Genomic DNA, 25,449 nt, shown 5'->3' with positions numbered 1-25,449 from the left:
AAAAACATCAATTGCATTGAAAAGCCAATGCCTACTGTGCAATCTTCTCTAGTAGCACTTGAACTGCTCATCAAGCCTACCATACAAGCTCCCTCAGTTGGCCTGGAGTGGTCTGCTAGGCTCAATAGTCAACTGAAGGAGCCTGATGGGGCAATTAGAGGAAAGAGGTAGGTATATTTTCTCATTTAATATATTTTTGTAACACATTGGGCCTGATTTACTGTAACTCCCCAAGGCTGGAAAGAGGATACACTTTCATCAGTGAACCTTGGTGATCCAGCAAACCTGTAATGGGTCTGGTCCATTTGCTAACAAATATCAAATGATTCCAATCCAGGTTTGCTGGCTCACCCAAGTTCACAATTAAAAGTGTATCTTCTTTTCAGCCTTGGAGAGCTTTAATAAATCAGGCCCATAGTTTTCACCAGAAAATTGGAATGACTTTTTGATTGTTTCGTATAACCTTAATAACATCTGAACTTTGTGTATGCTTTATGTAATAATTGAACTGGTGGTTTTTCACTATCCCCTGGTAAAGTCAAAAAGGCAAAACACGTTGGTACCTAAGACCAACCATACTGCATGATGTTCAATTTCATCTTTTTTTTTCATTCTTGAAACCTACCAATTTATTTGATAATTTAGGGGAAATATATTTAGCATTTGCTTGTCCTATTTACCCCACTTACGTTGCATAGGGTTAGGACTACCATTACTTGTTATGCATTTTTAACAACTGTACAACTTTTATCTTATTGTGCATCTACACCTTTATATAAAATTATTTTTGTTGCCAAAAAACCCATTTCATTTTTTTCTTATAATTTCCTCCTCATTTATCTTGAAACAGTAGGGGGTAAATAGTTAAAATTTTGCAGTCAGCTAAACTATGAGAAACTAAACAAAAAAAATTATATATACACACACATACAACAATTAAAAAGTAAAGTCTGAAAGGTTAGTCTTTGTAATGTTGTTTTTTTTTTTTACACTTCAGTAGCTTTCAGATGTTTATTACCCATAATATATAGGTGTAGTGTTTATACTGTAAGCAGGTAATGTTTTAGCACTGTGTGTTACAATTTTCTAGAAACAATGCTTCCACTATTACTTTTTTACTTTTACTTGATTACATGATGACTTGCTGGCATCATGTGTCATCTCAGGTCCTCGAGTACCCAGTCTCCTTGAAGAAACAGCCCAACAAATAACGTTTATATGAACTTTTATTGACAGACAATGACTTTATAACACTGCAGCATACTGTTTTATTGGAGTAGCAACACTCTGGACAGAAATGTGAATGAATCATGTGTCTCTGAATGCTGGCAGTCATAGTAGCTGCTCCATTTCTCCGGAAGTATACACCAAAGACTGCAACTTCAACAGCTAGATAGTGAGCAGTGACAATCGTATACATGCATCCAAATATACAGATATATAGAGATTATATATCAATATCACTACATCATTACTAATTTAACCATTTGTAAAACTACCTGCAGGTCCTTTACCAAGCTTATTCTTCTTTATTCTATCACAATTCATTACTTTCTGATAATTTTATGATTAATTTTAGCCATGTCTACATACAATATAGCTTGAAAGAGGTGCATGTGGACCATTGATAATTCATTCAGCAGGGCTCTTGTCCTTCTACTGTGACGTCAATTCATAAAGCAAAATGAAAAAAAAAATGTGGATTGAATAAGCTTGCATGGGATAACATGCATCTGTTTCATGAAACAACATCTTGCATAAATAAAATATTTCAGTTAGGTAACAGAACCTTTTTAGGGCTATGCTACTTAAATGCTGTATCCATTGCAAGTTTGGTATTATATGCTATATTAATTACAATCTTTATAACATGACCTGCATGGGTAGCTTGTCAACAGTAATGTATAACAAAACTTGGGACTTTTTTGCCTCTTTGTTTTATAGTTATGAATTTTAATTATATTCTGTAAAGTATACATAATTTAATAAAATAAATGTAAATATATATTTGTTAATAGTTTCTTTCTGAGAGCATTTGACTTGTTAATTCAGTGCAATCTAAAAGCTATAGAGGCAGCCCTATATTTTATTATAATTTTACATCAGAAATAATATCTTTAGCAGAGCTGCATAAGTAAAAATGGATGGACAGTAGACAACCATCTGGAAGGTGTGTGCATGTGATAATTTTCACAGTATTTACTTTTTATAAATCATTTCTACAAAATATTGCAAATTGTCATGGGCCATACTACTGTAGCAACTGAAAAAGCAGTGTACTCAAACTTGTACATTTAATGGGTTCTTGATCAAACCTAGGGGTCAGTTTACCAAGGGACCAAAGCAAAGAAGTCGTATAATTCAATTTCCCTGCTTTTCCTGCAAATCTCCCCAAAAACAAAACAAAACAAAACCAGGCATATCACAACATTCCTACTATAAACTCTCCTCCCTTTAAAGGTATAGTAGCTTTCAGGCCTTTTACATAGTAACCTATGATTTCATCTAAAGCACGCCCAGGAAACTCTTCACATACTAAAATAAACTGTACTACAAAGAATGTGATTACACTATTCTTCAATACTGGTAAATCGTTTGTGTATGAATCTAGAACAGGCATGGTGGTAGGTGTTCCACAAAGATATACAAGCCTATAAAAATTTACCCAAAAGTGTTTGCAAACTGCACCAAGGATCCTAATGTTTATTACAAAGAACAGAAAAATGGAAATACATTTGGAACTTCTCTTTGTGACATGGCATATCAAAACACAGACATGAAATATGTTACTTAAATAGATCTAGTAGTATTAGTATGGCATGTTCAACTGGACTTGTTCTTGTAATGTTGAAGACATTTCACATCTTACCCAACCACTTTATCGTTTTACCAGTGTAGGAACACATCACAGTGATGAAGTAGCTGGAAAAGCTGGGAAATGTATTTATATATATATAAGTACAAGCCCAATATGCATTTAACACAAACAAAGTTTTTGTTTTTAATGCAATCGACTTGTTCAACATTGACGTTGAGCATTGACCAAAAATCAGTGGATTGCACTGCCATGGATCTCAATCAATGTATAGTCTATGCAGGAGAAAAGCAAGAATAAGATAAATGTATTCGACTGAACAGAAATTCATAGATTGGCCAAACCCTTGTACGATCAATGGAAAATTTCTGACCTGATCAATTGAGGTTCTTTTGATTCTATACCTGATATTGATCACGTTATTGAAATATCTCAATAAAAATGAATTTTGGTTCTATAGATGTATAATGTGTAAACAAATGTAGTGTGTTTTGTGGTAAAAAAATCCTATCATAAAATTCCAAAATTATGTTCAGTCCAAGACAAGAATTTGAGAATCCAATGCATTGCATTTTCCATCTGTTGGGATTCTCAGCCAGTTTGCACAGCGATAAACAAATTCCAGCAGCCTGTTTACAACTTTTACAGCAATTATAAAGTTGAATGTGATGGAACATAAAACAGATTTACATAAACAAACTCCAATCTGCTTCAAAGGCTAAGCCTTCAAAACTGAGGTTTTAGTTTTGAGTGGGTGCCAGGAGAATAAATAATCTAATGGCTTTGAGCTCTCTGGAATTTGGGTAGTAGGGTCTCTGCTTGTGTACTCACAGCTCCACCCTCCTGCTAAAGCATTATGATGGGGTCACCACCTCTGTTGGATTGTTAGTTTATTATTATATTAAATTTTACAAAAATTGCAGCAATAGAATTAAAGTGAAACTCCAGTTTTATCAGAGACACTCGGGACAAATCTTTTCTGGTATAGAAAAATGAGGAATCAGAAGCACATTCAAGTTTTAATTGCTGTCTGTGTCCCCAAGCGAGTTTTTTTTCACTTTTCCTCAGAATGGCGCAATGGAAGGATCCCTACAGTGGTATTTCAGGCAGTAGCTAGGCTTTAGAAAGAGGTTTTAACTACTAAGAAAAAAAATCTGTTTTGATGCTAGACTATGTCCCTGTTGGAGAGATTTTGCTACTCCTATAAACAGTAATTTTAAGTAAACAGTAATACGTTAAGATTTTAACGTATACATACCTGATTGTGTTGTGTAGATATCCAGATAGGACATAGCAGGGCACTTGGTAATATCTTTCTATAAAATTTCTAAGCGGCCCTCTCTTTACTTAATATTAAGTGATTGGCCTCAGTGGTAAATTAATGAATATTACACCCTCAGCAACCTGTGCAAACACTGTATGGATGTGAACTCGGCAAGAGTAGCAAAGTACATTGCAGGTGATGGCTATAATTTGAAATCAAACACTGAGACCCTAAAGGTTCAAAAAAAAATAGAAGATACAAATCCAGAGGAGCAAAACTGAAGTTTTCCATCAGATTGCCTTAATGTGACCTTTGGGAGGGAAGCCACAACCGTTCAGTACTAAAATATCAGTTTTGGGTGGACTTATGTATGCTTCCACTTTACAGTGATATGTATGAGAGTAATACGGTAGTACTATTTTCTGCATATAGCCTTAGGCTGCTGTTATTACGCGAAGAGACAGATTGTTCTTTTAAAATTTTTAGGATTTCTTATGTGTCCAAGTCTACAAACAAAACAACAATGCTGCATAAATGACACAATACAACAAGGGGGATGATAATGGCACTGCTCCTCTGTTATCTTTGCGATTACAATGAAGAAGTTCAGCAAATGACTCATCCCTGACCTGTATGGGGGATGCAAAAGAAAATGAAGTCAACTGAGTTAACAGTCTTACTTGACATAAATATATAATAAATAGCAAGTATTTTTAGTGGGAACATTTAATGGGCTTTATTTGAATTAAGCTATGTACACACACTAAATCAGCCTTTCTCGAGTTGTACCAACCAAGATGGCTGATGTATCAAACCAGGAGCAACAGCAACTAGCCCAAAACTAGATTTAATGTCTATAGTCACCATTCCAATCTCATGCTTCATTTTTTGGGATGTTCACCAACAAGCATGTTTCTGAGCCTATGTCAAGTTATACAAACATTATTGTTTTTCAGACAAGCTACAACTCCAGCTTTCTTTATGCTATTTGAGTTTGAAATAAAATTTTGTAGTAAAGCACATAAAAACAAACAGCAGCCAGAACACTGGAGGTGGTAGGTTAGTTATGGGTTTTGTTTGATAATGTTGGCCACAACATCTCATGCTGCTATAGGAAACACAAATGCATTAGCACATAATACTTACTGTAACATTTATACATGGTAACAGGGGACCTTTTACTGGGGAACTGCAAAGAGAAAAAAACAATTCATTTAGCATCTGCGGACCATCACATTTTATGCAACACACTGATTTATGACTTGGAACAAAACAAGGCAAAAGAGCTTTACAACACATGATTTAAATGAAGACAGTTCTTACTAACATCTCTTATTAATGTTTGCTTATTTCCTTACTTATGAATGTTTTTATTAACAATGTCACTAGATGTTATTTGTTTATACAGAATTATCTTTTCAAGCCAGTGTGATATACAAAGATGTCAAAGATTCCTTTTTTTCTCTTTCAGCTAATTGTTTTGAAAACTGCAGTGTTGCCCTTAGAATGAATTATGTGCCTCCACCAACATCCAGATATATAAAAGGTTCTATAAGGCTAGTTTACCAAAGGATTTGAAAATGTTAACACAACAAATGATCTATTCTATTGTAAAAATAAAATCCCTGATTATTTAATAAAATGTGCACAAGGATACCTAAAATCTTGGTGTCTCCCTTCTGGTCAGAGTCTGTTGCCACTTTTTAGCCATGATTTGATTATCGCTTTCATAACTAGGACCTGCCCTCTGTAATATTGCTACAAAATTCCAAAAAAAATATTTTGCACTGCCAAAACCACCTTCTGCATTGAATAAAATACATAAATGCTTGCCATCCAATTCAAAGAATCACAGTTAAACACTGTTTCAAAGTTTTCTTTTTTCCTTTTTTTTATGGGGAACCTTTGAAATAACTTTAACATCTTCAGAGAACCCCTGCTATAATTACTTTATTTTCAGATTCAAAGTATAGTAGCATGGATATCAGTAGGAAAAATACCTCTTACATTGCTGGACAATTTGAAGAATGCCACCCTTACAGAAAGAACCCCTAAGAACCTCTGGAAGAACTCTAGGGTTCCCTGAAACCCTAGTTGGGAAACCTACATTGGAGGAAATGTACACCCCAACACGTGTCCTAATGCCTTGGCTGACCCCTCAAGCTTTATCATTACTCAACCATGATATTTTAGGATAAAAATCCCTAAGATGTTAAAATTACAAAAAAACCCGACATGGATGGATACGGCACCATTTGTTCCCTGGCACTGTTTTCCCTCTCTCACCCTTTAATGTGACAAGTGTCACTATCTTACTATGATGTTAGCAACTTTGACTATTCTGGTTGTGTGGTATGTTACATTCCCTGAATATCCCATGTCATCCAAAGTATAAATGACATCCTGTATGAATTCAATACACCTCTACCACACACCAGCCTACTCTGACATTGTGCTGAATATTAGACAATTAAATGTTTATCATAGAAGCATTGGTAATCATTCAACTTCTAAATTCTGCTCAGTTGTATTTACATATTTGCTTTCTATTAAAAATTTAATTTATAGGTATATTCATATTAGCCAATAGATTGAACAAATACACCTTCCTCCTGGTTCATAAAGTTTAGATCCAAATAGATCCAAAGTCTAGTGATGGCTAAGCAGAAATCACAAAAAATGTTGATAGCTCTTGACATACAATAATACAATGTTGTGACCTTGTACGTCTGCAGACAGTATGAAACTATTACTATAGATCTTTTTATTACTTTCCTAAAGCTTTTACAGGTATTATTTTGCAATACTTCAGGACTTTAACTCAATTTAGACAAATCTAGAAACTTGTTGGGCAACATGCCCTTCAAAAACAAAAAAGGAAATATTTGGTTTAATTATTTTTTATAATTATCTGACATGTTAAGATGATAGGTTTACAAATGATATCCAATTCTTGTATAGATAGAATTATTACCATTTCAAATAGCTAAACAAACAGTGAAATGCGTTTCTTCTTGGGTTATTAGGTCACACATTATAAAATCTAGTTTGCTTTTCTTATGTGAACTAAGAGAGAAGTAAATCACTTTAGGTATTTCAGCATTTGTACCTACTTGTATGTATGCTCTTTATGAAGCAGGGCATGTTTTACATTTTTTTCATAGACTTGTTGATTAGGCAATAAATCAGTCATTACTTTTGGTTGAACTTAATGGTGTATTAAACTCATGATGCAAACAATCTTGTGATTGGCTGGGTTGATATTGGTCTCATAATTGTTATAGTAATTATACAATGTTGTATACATGGCAGAATGTCTAGCCTTGAACCTTACTTCTTCAATATTGTATTGATTAATATGTGACATAATGTCTTATAATTTAAATGCTACAGTTTTTATCCCGTTATAAAAACCTCTATAATAATTGTTACTGATGCACAGTGCACTGTCACATTGAGAAAAATTACGTGTGTAATCTCCCCCTGACTCAGATATCAGGGTACACCAGGGAACTCCAGTATAAATTATTTTAAAGCGCCAATAAACTGTTTTAGTAATCTTCCTAGTACAGAATTACATTAATCATCATCCATCACAAGCAGTGATTTTACAGATTATCTACAATTGTTTTTGTCTCCTAATACCTTTTCTAAATCACTGAGTATTACAATAATTTAATTTGTAATTTGAAGCAAATTTAAAAAACACTGACAAAAGCATCTGACATAGTTTGTGTCTAAATATGTCATATACCATAATAGCCGCTAGGTGGCAAACTTTCTTAACAAGTCCACTGCAGTCACATTTGTAGTGTGGTTGCTTTTTGTAGTTTCACAAATTTTAAGCTGATTGAAATTGATATGTAAAATGTGCTGTATTTCAGAACTAAACTGTTTTAATTTCTCCTCTTATGAATTAGAAAACAAAATAAAGAAAGGAATGCTTTCAACTTTATAGAAAAAACATTTTTACATTATCTTTTTCTCGTTTCAGTTAGTGTAATAACAATAAAAACCTAAACTGTCAGGTTTTTATTCCTGTCTGTGTCCTCAATGGGAAATTCACTCACTCGTTATTCTGTCATGGTGACCACAACAACAGGTGCAGAAAGTGATAGGAAAATTACCTGACCCTACACTTTGGCTCATGATTAATCTGTATAGAGCTACATTCTGAACTGCTTTGCCAATAATATTGTTTGCTAATTGCAAGGGTATGCATGTGTTCCTGATTTTCTGTTACCGACTTGATGTTATTTACTCATTCTCTCCAAACTGCAAACTTTCTAACTCTCTGGGATTATCTGCTTGGGTGTTTGATTCCTATGCATGACTTTTGGCTTGTTTCTTCCCAACCTTGAAATTGCTAAATTCCTTGGATTTACCACATGTTCTGACCTTCTGTGTTTCACCACAGATCCTGTCCTTTTTTGAGATTCCCTAGTAGTCTACCAATTCTTGCTCTCACCGGGAACCATAACTTGCGTACTTAAAGAGTTACTAAACTCAAAACTTAAAAAAAAGTACACATCTTCAATCCTGCAGGGCAGTCCGATAACTCCGGGGGTGTCCTGCATCAGGTCCCGCGTCGTCCTGGCATCAGCCGAGGGAATCCTCCTGTCAGTGTGGGATCCCTGAGGCACTAGAGGTTAAATGTGGACAAGTCTCCCCATTCATCACCTCACCAGTGCTCTGTGATTAGCTGAGGAAAGGAAAATCCTGATGACGCTTGAGCTGTCATCAGGGTTTACCTTTCCTCAGCCAATCACAGAGCACTACAGGTGATGAATGGGGAGACTTGTCTACATTTAACCCCTAGTGCCCGGGGATCCCACACTGACAGGAAGATTCCCACGGTTGTGCTCAGAATGAATGCAGCTGTGGAAATCATCCTGTCAGTGTTACAGGCCGTGGAGTCACATACAGTTCCGCTAGGGCTGCCAGAGCATTCAGGGGAGTGAAGCTGAAGGGTTGTCTACCCTTTAATGTAAAGTGAAATTTCTGAGTTTAGATACGCTTTAAGTCCTACAGCCAACCAAGTGCTGGGTTGTCATGACTTGCCTCCCATGGCTGAGTTGGAGCTTGTCCATAGTAAAGAACTACAGAGACAGTTTAAGGAAATTGGTGCTTGAGTAAAATGTTGGTACTCAACCTTCCCTACTCTATCCAAATATTTACTTGGGATTTTACAATCATTTTTTTTTTATTTATAATGGAAGCCTTCTATTTTCTTTTATTCCTCCCATATAGTAACTTCAAATGATCCAATCCACGCCCTACAATTAAAATTTAATGTCGATTCAGAGCAGTTTATTCTGTTTTTCTGGCAATGGAAGAAAGAGAGAAAGACTTGAAATCTCAACATGCTGCTCTGCCACCACTGCCTGTGCTTGGTGTGTGCATGGAATGGTGGACCAGAAAATCCTAAAGAAGTTGGAGTATTTGGAAAGTGGTGTCATATTTGGCCAGAGGCCCCACAGGGGTCCTGTTTTTAGGGTGGATCAATGGGAGTATCCTGTTTTTATTCCAGGTTCTGCCTGAAATGTCACATACATAGGTGGTTGCAGATAATGATATACTTCTAAATAGTTTTAGATGTTAGTCCTCAAAGCCATGATGTGGGTCCTAGTGCTGTCTAATAGAAAACTGCCATGAAAGGTCAGACCAGCATATTACATTGAAGGGATCCTTAATCATGACATATTCTTACATTTGGCCATACAACATCCAAAAAGTAAATGACAGGCCTAAGCCATTAAAAACAGTTGGTGATCTACTGATGTACTAGTAATTTATTCAGTTGTAATTTATTTTCATAATGCAGTCTTGCTCTATATGAAGTAATACATTTGATCTTCCTTTACTTTTTCTGCACTGCTAGATATGGACCAGTGGCCCATATCTGTTAAATGCAAAATCTGTGTAAGAGCCTTTCATATCACAAGTAGCATTTCTTGGGTGGAAGTGCATCCATCAAAGGGGATCAGTAAGAGCCTGGCTTTCTACCAATCTAAAAGTAAAAATTGGATTTAAAAGTAGCCCACAAAAACATAGGAAGCATGCCAAAAAAAACTTTCGCCTACCTTTAACTTCCAGTTTGCAGTCTACTTCAGCTTCTCCCAGATCATTGATGGCCTTGCAGGTGTAGGTTCCTCCATCGAATGGGCTTGGTTTGCGAATGTTCAGTGTCAGGACACCTTGGTTGTGTTTCATGAGGTATTTGGGGTCATCTCTAATCTCCATTTTATTTTTCATCCAGATCACTTTAGGCTAATAAATGAGGAAAAGAAAACACACAATGATACTTAAGCTTACAGAACAGAAGTAGACTTTTCAGTGACTTGTGTTTGTGTGTTCTTTCTGAAGGAAATCTGACCATGTTGGAAGTGACCAAAATTGATATGAATATGACTTGTATGTAAAGACAATTCTGCCTTCTTGGAAACAAGCTATAAACATCATTATCTGTGGAGACAGATGCAGTCCCTGAAACATCAAAGGATTGCTTAACAGAGACAATGATTGATCTTCCATGTGTGCAGGCCTGAGGATCATTAACACCTTGGCCAGTTTGACTATTTGGTGTCAATTTCTGCCCAAACCTGTTCACTATAACTTCAGTCTTCCTGGAGGGGGCAGGGGTATATGACAACAATCCCAAGCCTGGGACAAGGACAGTCTGTGTGACCTTTTGATCAAGACTTCACCAAGGATGAATCAACAATGTGATTCGCTCTGGACCTGCAGTGGGGTGTGGTTCAAGGAGAGAAAACCCTGGTGTGTATGGTGGTGTGAGAGATTGACCATGTGCTAGAGATAGAGCTAGACCCCTTTCCTTCCCCTTTCCTATATACCCTTTACCTTCTTCCCTTTTGTATTGAAAATCATATGTAGGTATTATCCTAAGCTGTAAATAAACCTTTCCCCTTTGTAAGATCTATTGGTTCGTCGTTAAATCCAAGGCACCCCAAACAGAGCACATTCTACAGACCACATAGATAAATGTTTATAAAATACAAAGATTTTCCTAAATACTTCAATTATCCTAATTGTCTTAAAGCTATACATTGGTTTTTAATAAAAAGTCAACAATATGTACAGTTTTAAGACAATCTTTAAAGTATTTAGCTATCATGAAACTACAACAGTTCTAAAATAAATAGAAATGAATAGTTGTAAATTAAGCCTTACACAGTTAAAGGAGCTGAACTGAAATCAACTGAAATAACTATATGCTAATGAGCTAAAGTATAATGCTAATGAACATTTGCTCAATATTTACTATGCTTCTGCTGTACCTAGATTTCCTCATGTCAATAGGTGAAGCGTGGGCATTATTTTGGGCAGTGGAGTAAATACATAAAATGCTTTTACATATAAGCAAGAAAGGTGGTACACATAGCTGATGCTGTCACTGCTCTGTCAACCAGTATAGAAAATCTAGAACACAGCTTTGTAATTAAAATTCATTCTCACAAGTTTTTTAATAACACAACCAAAATCTTGTGTTTGCAGCTTTGAAGCCCAAATAAGACATTCTACACATAACAAATCACTCACAGCTGGCAAATATATTTCAATGATATTTTCAGATAAAAAGCATTTTAAAATAGAAGAGATAATGTTGACTTCTTCTTCTGTAATACAATCAAAGTGTTTTACCCCCTAAACACTTTGTTTATGTGAACCATGACATACACAGCTGTATTAGGAGCGTTAACTATTGTAGTCTACTGCTGTCCCTGCTTACTCTTGTATGCTGGGTGCTTTCACCAATGGTTGTGTGTTTCTACTTTTTCTTTCGTAAGCTTCATTATGTAACATCCTAATAAATGTAATAGGTGAAAACACAGTAACATGGAAGTCTTGGTCTTGGTGGTCTCACCACCTCATGAAGAACAAGTAGTTTAACAGAAGCTACCAAAATCAAATATGAAAGTTTTGAGTGGGTTGACCCTTAAAGTGAACCTCTGGGTATGGCAGATCATATAAGGTTAGAGCTGTGGTCTTTCACTTTAGACAATACCATACCTTTGGATGACCTCTAACGGCACAGTTCAAAGCTGTACTGTATCCAGCCACTACACAGCGGTCAATAAGGGGTGTGAGGAACTGGGGAGCGGTGCTGATATCCTTTTCTTTATAGTCTGGTGGCTTATAGACCAGACCTGGGAAAAACAAAACATTATAATAATAACTGAAGTGGAGCACCATTAAACAAAGAATGATAGATAGAAAATCAGGTTTATTGATCACTGTATTGTATACGAGTAAAAAAATCTTTCTTGATAATCCAGTTTTTTAAAATAATTTTTCTATTCATTAAACAAAGTATTTCTTAAATGTTTTATGAGAGTACATCTATCTCAGCTCTATCCCTGCCGGACTGATGAATGACATTGGGGGACTACTGTATACTGTCTAGATTTTAGCCTTGAGATGAGCACGACTTTTTGTCTCGGGTAATAATTATCTGAAGTGTGTATGTAGCTTAAGACTAAATGCTTGGGTGGTTTAAAGAAGCGGTCACCAACCTAATATTACCAGCTCCTGACCGCACATGCGCAGGGAGCCGGGTGTCACTCAAAAGGGAGAAACCTCCCCCATAGTGATGTCGTGATGGAATAACGCTGCCCACTTCCCATTGCAGAACTAAGCCACCCACTTCCCTAAGCCAGGGATTTGTACAGCATCTTTTTTTACCCCAAGTCAAACTCGGGGATACCACTGGGAGGTTAAATTTATTTTAATCTATTTGTAATGAAACAAAAGTTAGGATGGATCCTGGATGGGAGATATATCTCCCCATTATATGGAGCATTGGTTCCTTAAACCAGGTATGTATGCTGGGAGGAGAGTTCAGGAGAAGGGATGAGCAAGTTTTTAAAACTCCATCTTGCGGCGAATTCGGCCGTTCTTGCTTATCGAAATTGTAAATTAGAATGGCCAGTGTAAATTCGCCGATCAAGCTCAAATAAAAAAAAAAAATAAAAAAAAAAAATTGAATTAACCTCTAGTGCCTGGGGATTGCAGTGGAACTGCAGAAGAACTCCCAATGGAGTTTCTTTAGAGGTTAATTAACCCAGGTGCCCTGGGGATCGCAAACAGGACAATTCCCAGGGAATCTTGTGAATCCCATGTGAATCCTCCTGTTATAATTTCCTCGATCTTCCAATAATTTCACGAAATCGGTTCACCGAAATTTCGCGGAACCATTGGAAGTTCAAGGAAATTTTAGCGAGAATGCACAGGTATGCTGTCAGGAAAGGAGAGAGGAATTGCAGCAGGTAAAATCCATGTTACCTTTGTGTTGTCAAAGAACCTACCTGTTTTTTGGATGACAGCTGTGTTCTTAGAGACTCCAGGGTTCTCACAAAGACCAACTATATTCTCACTGAACACTCTGAAGTAATATTCATTTCCCATGACAAGGTCAGACACTGTGCACCGTGGCTGACGATTGTGCTCATATATTGTGAACCATTCCTGAGAAATACCAGAAACACACAGAATGACAAAGTGAACATCCAAACTGTCTTCTAGGTTTAACTCTTTAGGATTTCTGCAACATTAAAAACCTAGCATACAATTTAAGAGCAGGAATTCAGTATTGGTATTTAATGGATCCCTCAGAATTAGAAGTCAGTATGCAAATAAGGGCTTACATTTACTTTAGGAAAAGACAGTTTCACAGCAAGCAAGATTGTGAGATTTAGGGCTACAGAAAGGATAATTATTAGGGTTTATGTAGGTTGGTTTGGTTTAGGAAAGGGTTGCAAGGATGGTTAGTGTGATTAAAGTTACAGGAAGGGCTATTTTAGGGGTTACAGTAGCAGGGAGGATTAATATTAGGGTTAGAGATATAGGAAGGGTTAGTATGATGGTTAAAGTTAAAAGTAGGGTTACTGTGAAGGTTAAAGTTACAGGGAAGGTTAGTGTGAGGTTTAACGTTAAAGAGAAGATAAATGTGAGGAATATCAGTAAAAAGGATTAGTGTTACAGTTATAGGGAGAGCTAGGGTTAATATATATTAAAGAGTAGGTTTATGTAGGGCCGCTGTCATTGTTGTGATGCTGTTGCTGTCAAAAGTACACAGCCAATCTGTCTACAGAGACTTAAGCTTTACAGATTTTAGGCAGTGAGACCGCGACACATACAATACAGGTGGGTGTTCTGCATGCATATTTTAAGGACCCTTGCACTAGTAGATTCCTACCAGACATGTGACACCCTAAGAAAGTACAGGAAGGTTTATTGTGAGAGGGCCTTTTGGAAGGTAACTGCATATGCAGCTTTGTACCAAAAATAACAGCAACAATCTCATGGCAATGAAATGATATGTATCAATAAATACGATTATAACATAAAATGTTTAGCAGATAATAAACTTACTTGGTTGCATCACTGTAATAATTATAAAACTATAGTGTAGTTGCCATTTAATTAATGTCTCAAATACACACTTTTCTTACAAACTTTTTCTGTGTGGCTCAGTTGAGGGCTGCACAGCCTTTCTGCCAAAATATACCTGTAGGATAATTTGCACTCTTCCTACTTGTAGAATACATGCATATTGTCCTTTGTGGGTATCATCTCACATAATAATTGGGGTTACATTCCTAAGTTATTTTTTCTATCTCAGGACTAGCTTTAATGAAACAAATTCATGTTTCAACTCAAAGAGATTAGGATTTTTTTAGTTATATGAAAACAAATATTTTTATTACACATTACATATTTACCTTTGTCTTCTTATCAGCCTTTTGTATAGTGTAACCAGTAATTTCTGAATTTCCATTGTCCTTTGGTGGCTGCCATTCCACCAGGGCATTGAAACCCCAGACCTCTTTGACAGTCACAGCTTGTGGAGGGCCAGGCTTTTCTGAAAACATAATTAAAAATGTAATATGTAATGTTATTATGTAATTTAATGTATAAAGCTGAAAGACATGTTTATAATCCCTATGTCTGCCTACTGTATGTAAACGTTCACAGAAATGTGAGCCCAAAGTTATATGAGAAATACAAAAGCTTTCATTACCGACCTTTTGCTCAAAATGGCTGGTTGACAGCCTATTGAATTGACCCTCCTGCTGTAATACGTTGGGTCACTGACCCAAAACAAGAACGTAGACTGGGAAAGTTGGTGTTAAGTCACAATCCTTGTCTCCATGCTTATCCTGGGCCTATGAACCACAAAAAATTAACAAAGATGGACAACATTTCTGGGAACCTAATTATCTCTAATGAAGATCACTAGAGTAATGGCAGTAAGTAGTCTTCAGGTGGCCTTTAATGTTCTGAATTAATAGTAAAGGCTTTTACAATCCTTTAGATCAGCATTTGCTGTTGGGAAATGAAGTTTACTTGAAGTTGCAGATGATGAAATAATGAATCTTTTGGCACAAGAAATGACATCCACCACCAGCTTTGCAGAGCAGTAACATCCTGCCAATTCTTGGAACAGCAGGAACGCTTTCATGACCAATTTTGGACTAGTAAATTCACACATTCAATACTGAATTAGGGAGGGATTAAAATAAACCTAAACACTGTAGCTTGTGATATACCTGGGGGCAAGGAGAGTTATGCAGTCATTGCTGGATATTGTCCAGAAGTATGATGTTAATTATAGTTGAAATAGAAGAACCTGATCTGTGCAAGTATTCAGCACACTTCTTCTGCTTAAATGCTGTAGTTACCTAATCAGTCAGCATTACTGAGACAAGCAAACATTTAAGAATCCTTTAGTTTCCAAAGATTAAATTATATCTTTTCCTTTAATTATAGTTTTGGATAAAGTTTTGAATATAGTTGAGACCCAGTGTTAGCAATGGAACATTTCACCTCTATTCCTATTCTGGTGATTACTCAAAATGTGGACTTTTTGATTGATTGTATTCTCTTATTTTCCTGTTCACAATGACAACTCACTATAAGAAATTGTAGATCTTCCCAGCATACACATTTTTTATTTGTTTACATTTCCCAGTTATTAAAATGATAGCAAACAGATATTTAGAAATTATCTACTACAATATACTCTCAACCACATTTAATGACATGAAAAAAACTGTCAGACAAAGGGAGTGCAATCTTTTTAATACATCAGCTTACTCATAAAGTTTAATTCTCCAGTCATGTGCAATTGAAATAAATAAACAGGAATTTGATTTTCACATAACTGAACAATTTAAGTGAATCTCCACACAATTTATTGTAAAACTTCTCAACCTTAGCAAATTACTCCCACAGGCTTTCCTTGTGAGTAAGAATATTATTTATTTATGTATGTTGAGATTTTTTTGCCTTCAAATAAAGAGATTTTGTGTGATCTGTGATTTTGTTTTTATTCTACATTTTTACAATTTTTTAATGTTTTTAATATATTTGCTAGATTTTTTTCAGTAAATGAAAATTGTTGATTTTATAAATATTTGATAACATCCTTATTTAGTCTATTATGGAGTTATAAATAACTACAGAGGCAAAAAAATTGCTAAAACAAAGGCTGGCCAAAGTCTCACACAGCCAGTAGGTACTGTCAAAATGTGCTGAAGAATTGAGTTGTATATTGGCTGTACTGCCACCAGTCTGATGACCTTACTGATTCAAAAACAGTATTTGGTAGTTTTAATTAGTATCTGCCATTTGTCAGTTGGAATTTGATGTAACAGTATACCTAAGAATATATTTCTATGTAAAGCTTAAGGACTAAATGGATATCCTATACAATTGAATACATGGATTTATGCAGACATCTAACTACCAAAAGTGAGTTATGTGACATTTATTCATTCTTTAATTGTTTTTTAAACTAAGGTACCTATGAGGTTTTTAATATATTGATGAGTGCCACACCTCAGTAACCATTTTTAACTCAAGCTGTTGTAAAATGCATATCCATGAAAACAAGGCATAAGCTTCTGAAACTCATTGCACCCACTCATTGTTCTGAAAGCATATTGCTACAAAAGTGATATTTTTAAGACATTAGACAAGACATTATTGCCATTTTGTAAAAGCCAAACCTTATCCCTTTACATCAAAGTATAAATGTACATTAGCTTAGGCTTAGTCTACACGTACCTTTTCCCCAGTGTTTAACCTGAGGCTTTAAAAGCCCATGTTTGAAATTCCCATGCATTCCAATGGGCTAATCTACACCAGGACATTTCCTTGAGGCACGTTTATGAGCGCTATCTCTAACGCTGCTTGCAACATTTAAAAAATTAAAACGCAGGGTTAAAGCTGGAAATAGCCAAACGCAGGTAAATCCTTTCATTGATTTCAAGCAAGTTTTAAATCGCTAATAAAAAAGGTTTACATGCGTTTTTAAAAACGTCCATGTAGACCCAGCCTTAGAAACAACATTTTGCCCAGTAGTTAACTAGATTTTCTCACATTTTTTTTCACAAACCTACCTACAACACGAATGTTTATTGTTGCAGTGTCTTGCATGTTTTCAATCTGCACAGTAAGACTGTACTTTCCAGAGTGACCTCGTTCAGCGGAACGAATAAACAGGATAGTGTCTATTTCAGTAGTTCTTACACTGATTTGCTTTGGGTCCAAGGGCTGGCCTTCTTTTGACCATGTTACTACTGGCCTTGGTTTTCCCTGTAATTAGTTAATTAAAAAAAATTATGAATAAAGCTGTCATGTTAAAATACAAAATGTCCCTTTCATCTGATCAGTTTAATTCTATCAGATAGTTACCTGGAATGGTATAACCAGATTGACTTGCTCCCCTACTTTTCTGATATATGTCTGTCTGAGGTGGCGAGGTAAGCGGATCTTTGGTTGTTCTGTTGAATCAACAATACAAATAAATGCAAGTGCAAATACAAGTAAAATGAAAGTACAAATAAATAAAAAACAAAAGCATAAAAGAAAACACAAAATGTTCTGATTGTGTACAAAGAGTGTGTGTTGTAAAGTGACATGCTATTCCTCCTGTCCATAAAAGCAACAATAGTCAGAACCTTCTTGCAGAAAGTTCTGAAGCACTCAAGCTGATCTTGCAGCTTTACTACAAGTATCTAACTAAAAATACTGCATATAACTTGCAAATTTAATGTCATGGCCTTTGTACTTGTTCAAGGCCAGAGAAATGACTAAAGCTGGAGGATCAGCTAGAGCATTTCAAGGGAATGTAATGCAAACAGAGGATGTACAATTACCATTGTCTCTGAGAAGCTTATTTTCCTTATAAAGAACACTCTTTAAACTATGAGACCCTAAAAACTAGAGAAAACAAAATGAGCATAGTTGGAAGTGTTGGAACTGTTGTTTGTAGTGTTCAATTAGGTTTTGGTGTAAAATTACTGTAACATTTTTATGTTAAACATTTTAGGAAACCTGGACAACATGGGGCCAGTCTGATTCAAATTTTCTGTTCTGTTTACCTCTAATTATGCTGAGAAAGAATAAGTGTTCACTAACTTTTATTCTGTGTCTGTAAAAACATATTTATCAATATTGTATGGGACTTACGCACAATCTCCCGAATAGTGACAGGCTGAACCATGGTTGCTGGCTCACTATTTCCAGCAATGTTTACAGCAATCACACGGAATTCAATCTTTTCCCCAGTTGGAAGATCTTTCACAGTGTATCCACATCTTTCTACCAGCTCTTGGTTGGCAGCTGTCCATTCAGTAGCTGTGAAAATTAATACAGAGAATGTAGACTGGACTTAGGACAAGGTTGTATTATTCAACAGCTGATCTTTCAGCAGCATAGAGTCATCTGCCAATGACTAAACCCCAAAGAGGACAGTTTCTATTTTTTTTTTGGTTTAACTATTTTTTTTTTTAGTTTACCAATCACCATAAAGTTACTTCTCCTTATTTACTTACAGGTAACAATAGCATCAGATGCATATTGTTTACCAAGTATTTATTCATTAAGCAAATAAAGAAAAAAAATAAATGATATGAGATTAAATAATGCAATTTGTTAAGAAACAGGAATGTGCAAGGAAATGTCCAATGCAAATACATGTGAGGTAAAGTATCAGGCTAAAAATATAATTATATTGGTGACTAACAATTATTTTTTTATCTTGTAGCAAAATATCATGGCTGACTGTCATGTTGTTATTAGGCTAGTATAAAATTTGTCCGGGCCTGTTGATTTATTTAGGCTGGAGGACTACAAGATCACAATACTTTGGGGGTGAGACCTAAGCTGGCTGCATACAAAAAATGAATAATTCTTATGGGGATTAGGCTGATTGGGTGCCATCTATCATCTAAAGAGTGAATCAATAATTTGAAAACTTGAAGCAATTTGACATAATTTCTCTAAACCTTTTATAGATAAATCCTTGTCTGGAGAGGTATATTTAGGAGGAATTTGAAGCCTAGAAGGGAAGAATATATTTAGTGGAAAATGCTTAAAAAAAAAAAAAAAAAAAAAAAATATATATATATATATATATATATATATATATATACATTTTGTTTTTCTTGACTTATGAATTCAATTCAGCAAAGGTAGTTCTGTTTTTGAAAATACAAAAAAACAAGAATATTTCAAATATAAAACATATGACTACTAGAAAAATAATACATAATAATGTCAACTAAAAGTTGATTTCAAAAACAGCATTTTAATATACTGCTTTATAAAAATGTAATAAAATCTCTGTGAGCTTACACCCTTCTTTACGATACTCAATCAGATAACCATCAATCCCTCCAGCTCCGATACGATCTGGTGGCCTCCATTTTAGTGTGCAGGTGGTGTCTGTAACATCTTCAACCAGCAGATGTAGAGGTTCACTAGTAGGAGCTAAGAAACAAATATTGTAAAGGTTTTTTTTGAATAATCCTGATTTTTACCATCCATCTCCCGTGAATATTCTGCATTTGCTAAAAGAACTTTTATGCCCTACCCAGGGCTGCTGTTAATTTTAACCCATAAGCCTGACACACTACATGGGTTCAATGTTCATTTGGCTACAAAGAAAATGAATACATTAAAATACTTAGTCCTCAGTCTTGCAGACTTCCACCTTTTAACCAGTCACCCAAAGCCATTTCTCAAAATAAATAAATTTACTTTTCAGTATTTTTGCATTCTTTACTTTAAAGTTACCTAACTGTAAATTTCATGTAATTTTGTTGTTCCATGTTTACTTTAATGTATTACATACACAGAATTATAAATCCCTACTCCATTCACTATCTCTCTATTTCATTGCAAATACCACACTTACCACCCTCACTGTACAACCATATCCATATACCGAAGGTAATTCTATAAAAACTAGGCAATAAACAAAGTAGCATACCAAATATTATTTTTCTAGTGACTAAAGCAGGGAACCTGGTTTCCAGCTGGTTCACTTAATTTTCCTCTTTCTGTGTTCTAGTTTTCATACATAAGCCCAGGAAAATGCATTATTTTAATCAGTCAACCTTGACTAGTAGATAAAAAAATCTATATCCTATACCTTAATCTAAATCTATAGATTGGTAGTATTGCATATAGTAATGTATGTTTCAACCATTAGTGATAGCTTGTGCTAGTGCCAGAGAAATTTCTGTAAAATGTTTGCCAGTTACAAAATATTAGCAGCTGAATATAGTGCACTGTTCATTACATTCCTTCATGTAAAGGTTTATTGAAGATGACTTGGTCAATTACTCACCAATGGGCATAAATGGTTTGGAAGTGTAAGCCTGTTGTGAAATGCCAATAGCATTGACGGCATATACACGAATTTCATACATGATGCCTTCAATCATCTTCACTGATTGATACGAGGTGTCAGTATAGACTTCAAAATTCATCTTCATCCACCTTTGGCTACCCTTCTTTTTCCTTTCAATAAGATAGCCTAAAGATTAGAAAAAAATAAAAAATAAGGGAAACCTGTTTTAAAATAAAATTTTATAAGCAATCATGTCATGCCATGTAATTTTACTCGTTCTCCTAAAATTTGAGTTATTGCATTGCATTATTTTAGCAATCAGCTAAGAACGACCTTAGGTGAAGTTGATTATACGCAGGTAGATATTTTCTCCAAGCAATAGTTGAGTAGATAGCTGCTAGCTCTAATAGAGATCACTTAGTACTGAGACCACAGTGTATATGTATATACACTGATATTTTAGCTTGACAGGAGGATAACTTTGTATTTACTGAAATTACTTTAGGCTGTTTACTTAGCAAAGTAAATTATCAGTCTGCAAGGGACAACTGGTTTTGCTTAATGAATCAGATGAAGCTTTCATCCAATTCAATTTTGCACAAGCCAAAACAATATTTTTTGTTAAACTTCTTTCCACATAACTGAGTATTCTTTGCAAAGTGAACTATCATTTGAGGTGGGACAATATATTTGTTAGGTGAACAGCCTGAACCCGTTTAGTAAACCCATATGCCCCCCCTCCCCCTGGTTACTTTTAGTTCTCTCCTTTATTTAGATTTTCACATGCTTTTACTAACATAAATTATTATTTTTTGAACCATGAGACCCTTTCTGAAGCCTCAAATTGGATTCTGCTAAGGAGTAAATCAATTTACTTAGTATATTGGTTGTATAGTATATAGTTATTACTATATAGTAGTAATACAATTTCCGTTTTGCTCGAGGATTGAGGATATGCTCACCTGTTACTTCCTTTCCACCGTCATATTTTGGTGGGTCCCAAATAACATTAGCCCAGTCTTCACCAACGCTGGTGATGCGAACATTCTCTGGTGGGTCTGGGACATCTTAAATATGAGGAAAAAAATGGTTATAGGATGATGTTCTATCAAACAGCACATACAATGTTTTTTGAAGATGGAGCAAAACATTTTGGTCTTACCAACGACTTTGATAATTAAGGTGGCCTTATCTTCACCAACTGGATTAGTTACCACGATATTGTAAGAACTTTCATCAGATCGTTCTGCACTTTCAATCACTAGGCTGCTTAATTCTTTTCTAAGTTCAATATGAATTCTTCCTTCAGTATCATTTAACTCCTGGAAAGACAGACACATTATGCTGCCAAGGGATACTAAACAAGTTACATTTTATGGCCCTATTGCCATTTTTATCTGCATATATGTTATTCATATGTATGTTATTCATAAATCCACCCTGACGGACTAATAAATGACCAATTGGGAATGGTTGCTGTGCTTTCTCCTCACTTCACCTCACTGCTTCCTTTCCATAAAACAGAACATCTAACCTCTATTTCACATCTGTACAGAGCTTTAGGTTTAGCTTTAACTTCTTCAAATGTAAAAATGTAATTTATGGTATAGCAGTACTAACATGTTACTGATATATAAATATTGCTATTAAGACCAAAGGGTGACTGCTACTTTCCTGAGTTTTCCATGAGCACAGAGAAAGAGAAACTCCGGGCAAACATGCACAGTTGAAATATATATATATATATATATATATATATATATATATATATATATATAAAAAAAATATATATATATATAAATAAAAATATATATATATAGGTTTTTGACTTCCAAAGGATTTGTAATTCAATATTGCCAAACAGGTAAATCAATTAATTCATGTGGGACCTCTCCACCTACAACCTAGGAAACAATAATGCAAGCCGAGTGGTCTAATTGACTAACAGAGTGATGTGTTTGCACGAATGGGTAAAAAAAATGTCAAACCTTTTCACAGGTGATGTGTGCATTTGAATGGGTGAATGGATCATACTTTTAGAACTCTCCAATAAATAAAAGAAGTGGGGGGTAATTCACATTACCAGGTCCTATATGCAGTTGAAAAATTAACTGACCTTTTAAATACATTTTGGAAACCATTGCTTTTGGCTTACCTTGGCTTGTTTGAACCATGCAACTGTTGGTGCTGGCTCTCCAGTTATTGGGACATCAAAGCGAAGTTTGTTTCCAGCCACAACAATAATAGTGTTGATATGTTCACCTCCAGAACAATCAAGGTGGATCTTAGGTGGTTCTAGAGATGTGAAAAGTATTTAATTGCAAATGTATAGAGATTTATTCAGTACAGTAGTGGTATTTAATAAGTCAGAGGACTAAACATTTTATTCATAATGGTCATATAGGCTAAGTTGTTGCTATTTCCTAAACATTTATTTGAATGTAAAATGCACCTTTAAAGCTAAGCTAAGCTCTTTGTAGATATAAAAGACGTTAAAAGACACAAATGGTTTTCCTATTTAATAATAGATAATTACACTTTTGTACTTGCTTTATGCAAGATTGCTAAAAATGAGCATACTGATAGGTATCTGCAATAAAACATACGTGCCTACTTGCTGTCTTCCTTTGAGAAAATGCCGAGCTTTGCAGGTGCTACTGGGAATGTGTTGGGACTGCATGAACTCCCATGCATAAACTTTGGGCCTGATTTTTTAAAGTTCTCCAAGACTGGAGAAGATAGACTATCATGGGTGAACCTGGGTGATCAAGCAAACCTAGAGTAGATTTTGTAACATTCTTTGCTATTAGTTGTTTTCAATCCTGCATCAGTTCCATTCCAGGTTTGCTGGATCACCCAGGTTCTGCCATTAAAGTCTATCCTTTCTAGTCTTGGGGAGCATTAATAAACCACGCCTTTTATCCCAGCCTGGCCAGTCAAGAGGGTAAGGATTGGGACTTGCAGAAGAGAAGAAGACAAAGTTGACAGTGTCCACAACAGAACAGGAACAAGTGAGTGTATTTAAAGAATCTGAATAGGCAGGTAAGATTAGGACCTGCTCGGTCACAAAATTTTTCTTTAAATCCAATACTAGGGAACCCCTTCTTCTCACTAGGGATAACCCTTGTTCTCCTTCCTGCATATGTAGGTCCCAGCACATTTTTGTAGATGCAGCATTGGGTTACAGCGGATGTGTTAGCCTCCCCAACCCGTTTCCATTAGTTTCAGACTGCTTTTGAGTCCTTGAGTATGGGGGACCTGCAACTCTCTGTTCTTGACTCAATTCTAAATATCATACCATCTAATTCTAAACCCAAACCCCATCTAGCCCTAAACTCTAAACTGAAAGAGTCAGAGTGGGGGATCTCCTTTATCCTGTTACCCTTTTTGACCCATATGTCTTCTATTACTAGTAGTTTTGAGCTGGGAGCTTGGCTAGGTGGTAGTGTATAGGTGGCGCAGAACACTAAAGCAGTAACATTTTTTTCCAAAAATGGTTTCAGATGTTTGCTAGAGATGTAATGGTGGAGTGGGCAAGATGTTGCACATATTCTGGTCTTGCCCTATTTTGAATCCTTTTTGGACAAGGTCACACAAAAGTTAATTGCACCATACTAGCAGACCATGTCGTCTTTTTGATACATCACAACACATTTACTCTACAGTTGTACAAAACCTCTGTGGTCAGACAGCTAGTCATTGCTGCCTCCGTTTTCTGAAGTAAACCAATCTCCCCAATACAGCTGTGGCTTTGGAGTGTTGACGAGATGATGGTCATGGAAGACCCTACCTACATCCATGGTACCTAGGCCAGGTTTTGTGGTTTCATTCATATATGGTTGTATGCTGGTAGTGGAGCTGTAATCCCTCCTTTGTTATATTTTTCTTCTGACTTTATGCCCCTATAATTTTTTCTTTTCTCCTTTGTGGATTAACCTCCTGGGTGGTTCATTTCTGTCTGGATTTATATGTCTAAAAGCGGTACATTGTTTTTAATGAAAATGTATTTTACAGTATAATATTATAGTATGAGTATAATAAAGTTTGAAACAAAAGCTTGTCAAAATAATAAATTAAATAAATTAAAAAAAATTAATAATAAATTTAATAATAAAATTTGACATGATTTTGTGTTTCAAACTTTAATATTTATAGAAATCCAGTGTATTGCATTCAATAGAGTTATTTTGTATTGAATGCAATACAAAATATTTTGAAATTCCTGCAGCGGCTGTATGCACCGACTTCACCTGGAACTCGAAGCCAGAAGATGGGCAGGACACTTGAGGATGCCGATGGGACCAGGTGAGTGTTTATTATTTACTTTTTTAACCACCTGAGCGATAACCTCGACCTTGGTTCGGGGTTAAAATAATTACAATTATATGTATGTGTATATGTATATGTATACAAAGTATGAAACTACAGTGAGAAAAGTTCGGGTTTATCGATCACTTACCCGGTCCCGCTGCGATCCAGCGCCGTGTTCCAGCGTCGAGTTCCAGTGTCGTCCTCCAGCGTCCATCTCCAGTGTCGTCCTCCAGCGTCGGGTGCCCTCTCCGGGAAGAAGAAGCCGGCCGGCTTCTACTCCCTCCGTAGCGTGTACGTCGGCGCGTACGATGACGTCAGCGCGTGTGCGGGAAATTTAAATTGAAAGTCATTCAAACACATATTGTATTGGATTGAATACAAACTCCTGTATCCAAT

At 35.7% G+C, this 25,449-nt stretch overlaps 1 protein-coding gene across 2 annotated transcripts in view; it reads right to left on the bottom strand.

Annotated features, from left to right (window-relative positions):
• Positions 1–1,208: 1,208 nt before the first annotated feature.
• Positions 1,209–25,449, bottom strand: part of MYBPC2 (myosin binding protein C2) — a 63,446-nt gene continuing 39,205 nt past the window's right edge. For both annotated transcript variants that reach the window (XM_072425410.1, XM_072425412.1), the window contains 14 exons: positions 22,898–23,037; positions 21,905–22,064; positions 21,705–21,809; positions 20,740–20,928; positions 19,743–19,877; positions 18,576–18,743; positions 17,799–17,887; positions 17,504–17,699; positions 14,822–14,961; positions 13,406–13,565; positions 12,111–12,247; positions 10,163–10,349; positions 5,226–5,268; positions 1,209–4,708 (listed from right to left, as the gene is read on the bottom strand). In XM_072425410.1, coding sequence (XP_072281511.1) covers positions 5,258–5,268; positions 10,163–10,349; positions 12,111–12,247; positions 13,406–13,565; positions 14,822–14,961; positions 17,504–17,699; positions 17,799–17,887; positions 18,576–18,743; positions 19,743–19,877; positions 20,740–20,928; positions 21,705–21,809; positions 21,905–22,064; positions 22,898–23,037 — 1,817 coding nt within the window. In that variant the 3' untranslated portion in view covers positions 1,209–4,708; positions 5,226–5,257. The remainder of the gene's footprint in view (positions 4,709–5,225; positions 5,269–10,162; positions 10,350–12,110; positions 12,248–13,405; positions 13,566–14,821; positions 14,962–17,503; positions 17,700–17,798; positions 17,888–18,575; positions 18,744–19,742; positions 19,878–20,739; positions 20,929–21,704; positions 21,810–21,904; positions 22,065–22,897; positions 23,038–25,449) is intronic.

Source organism: Pyxicephalus adspersus, chromosome 11 (assembly GCF_032062135.1).
Source record: "Pyxicephalus adspersus chromosome 11, UCB_Pads_2.0, whole genome shotgun sequence".
Classification (NCBI taxonomy): Eukaryota; Metazoa; Chordata; class Amphibia; order Anura; family Pyxicephalidae; genus Pyxicephalus; species Pyxicephalus adspersus.
The sequence above is the reverse complement of the archived record's forward strand: the minus strand, read 5'-3'. Positions and strand labels throughout refer to the sequence as shown.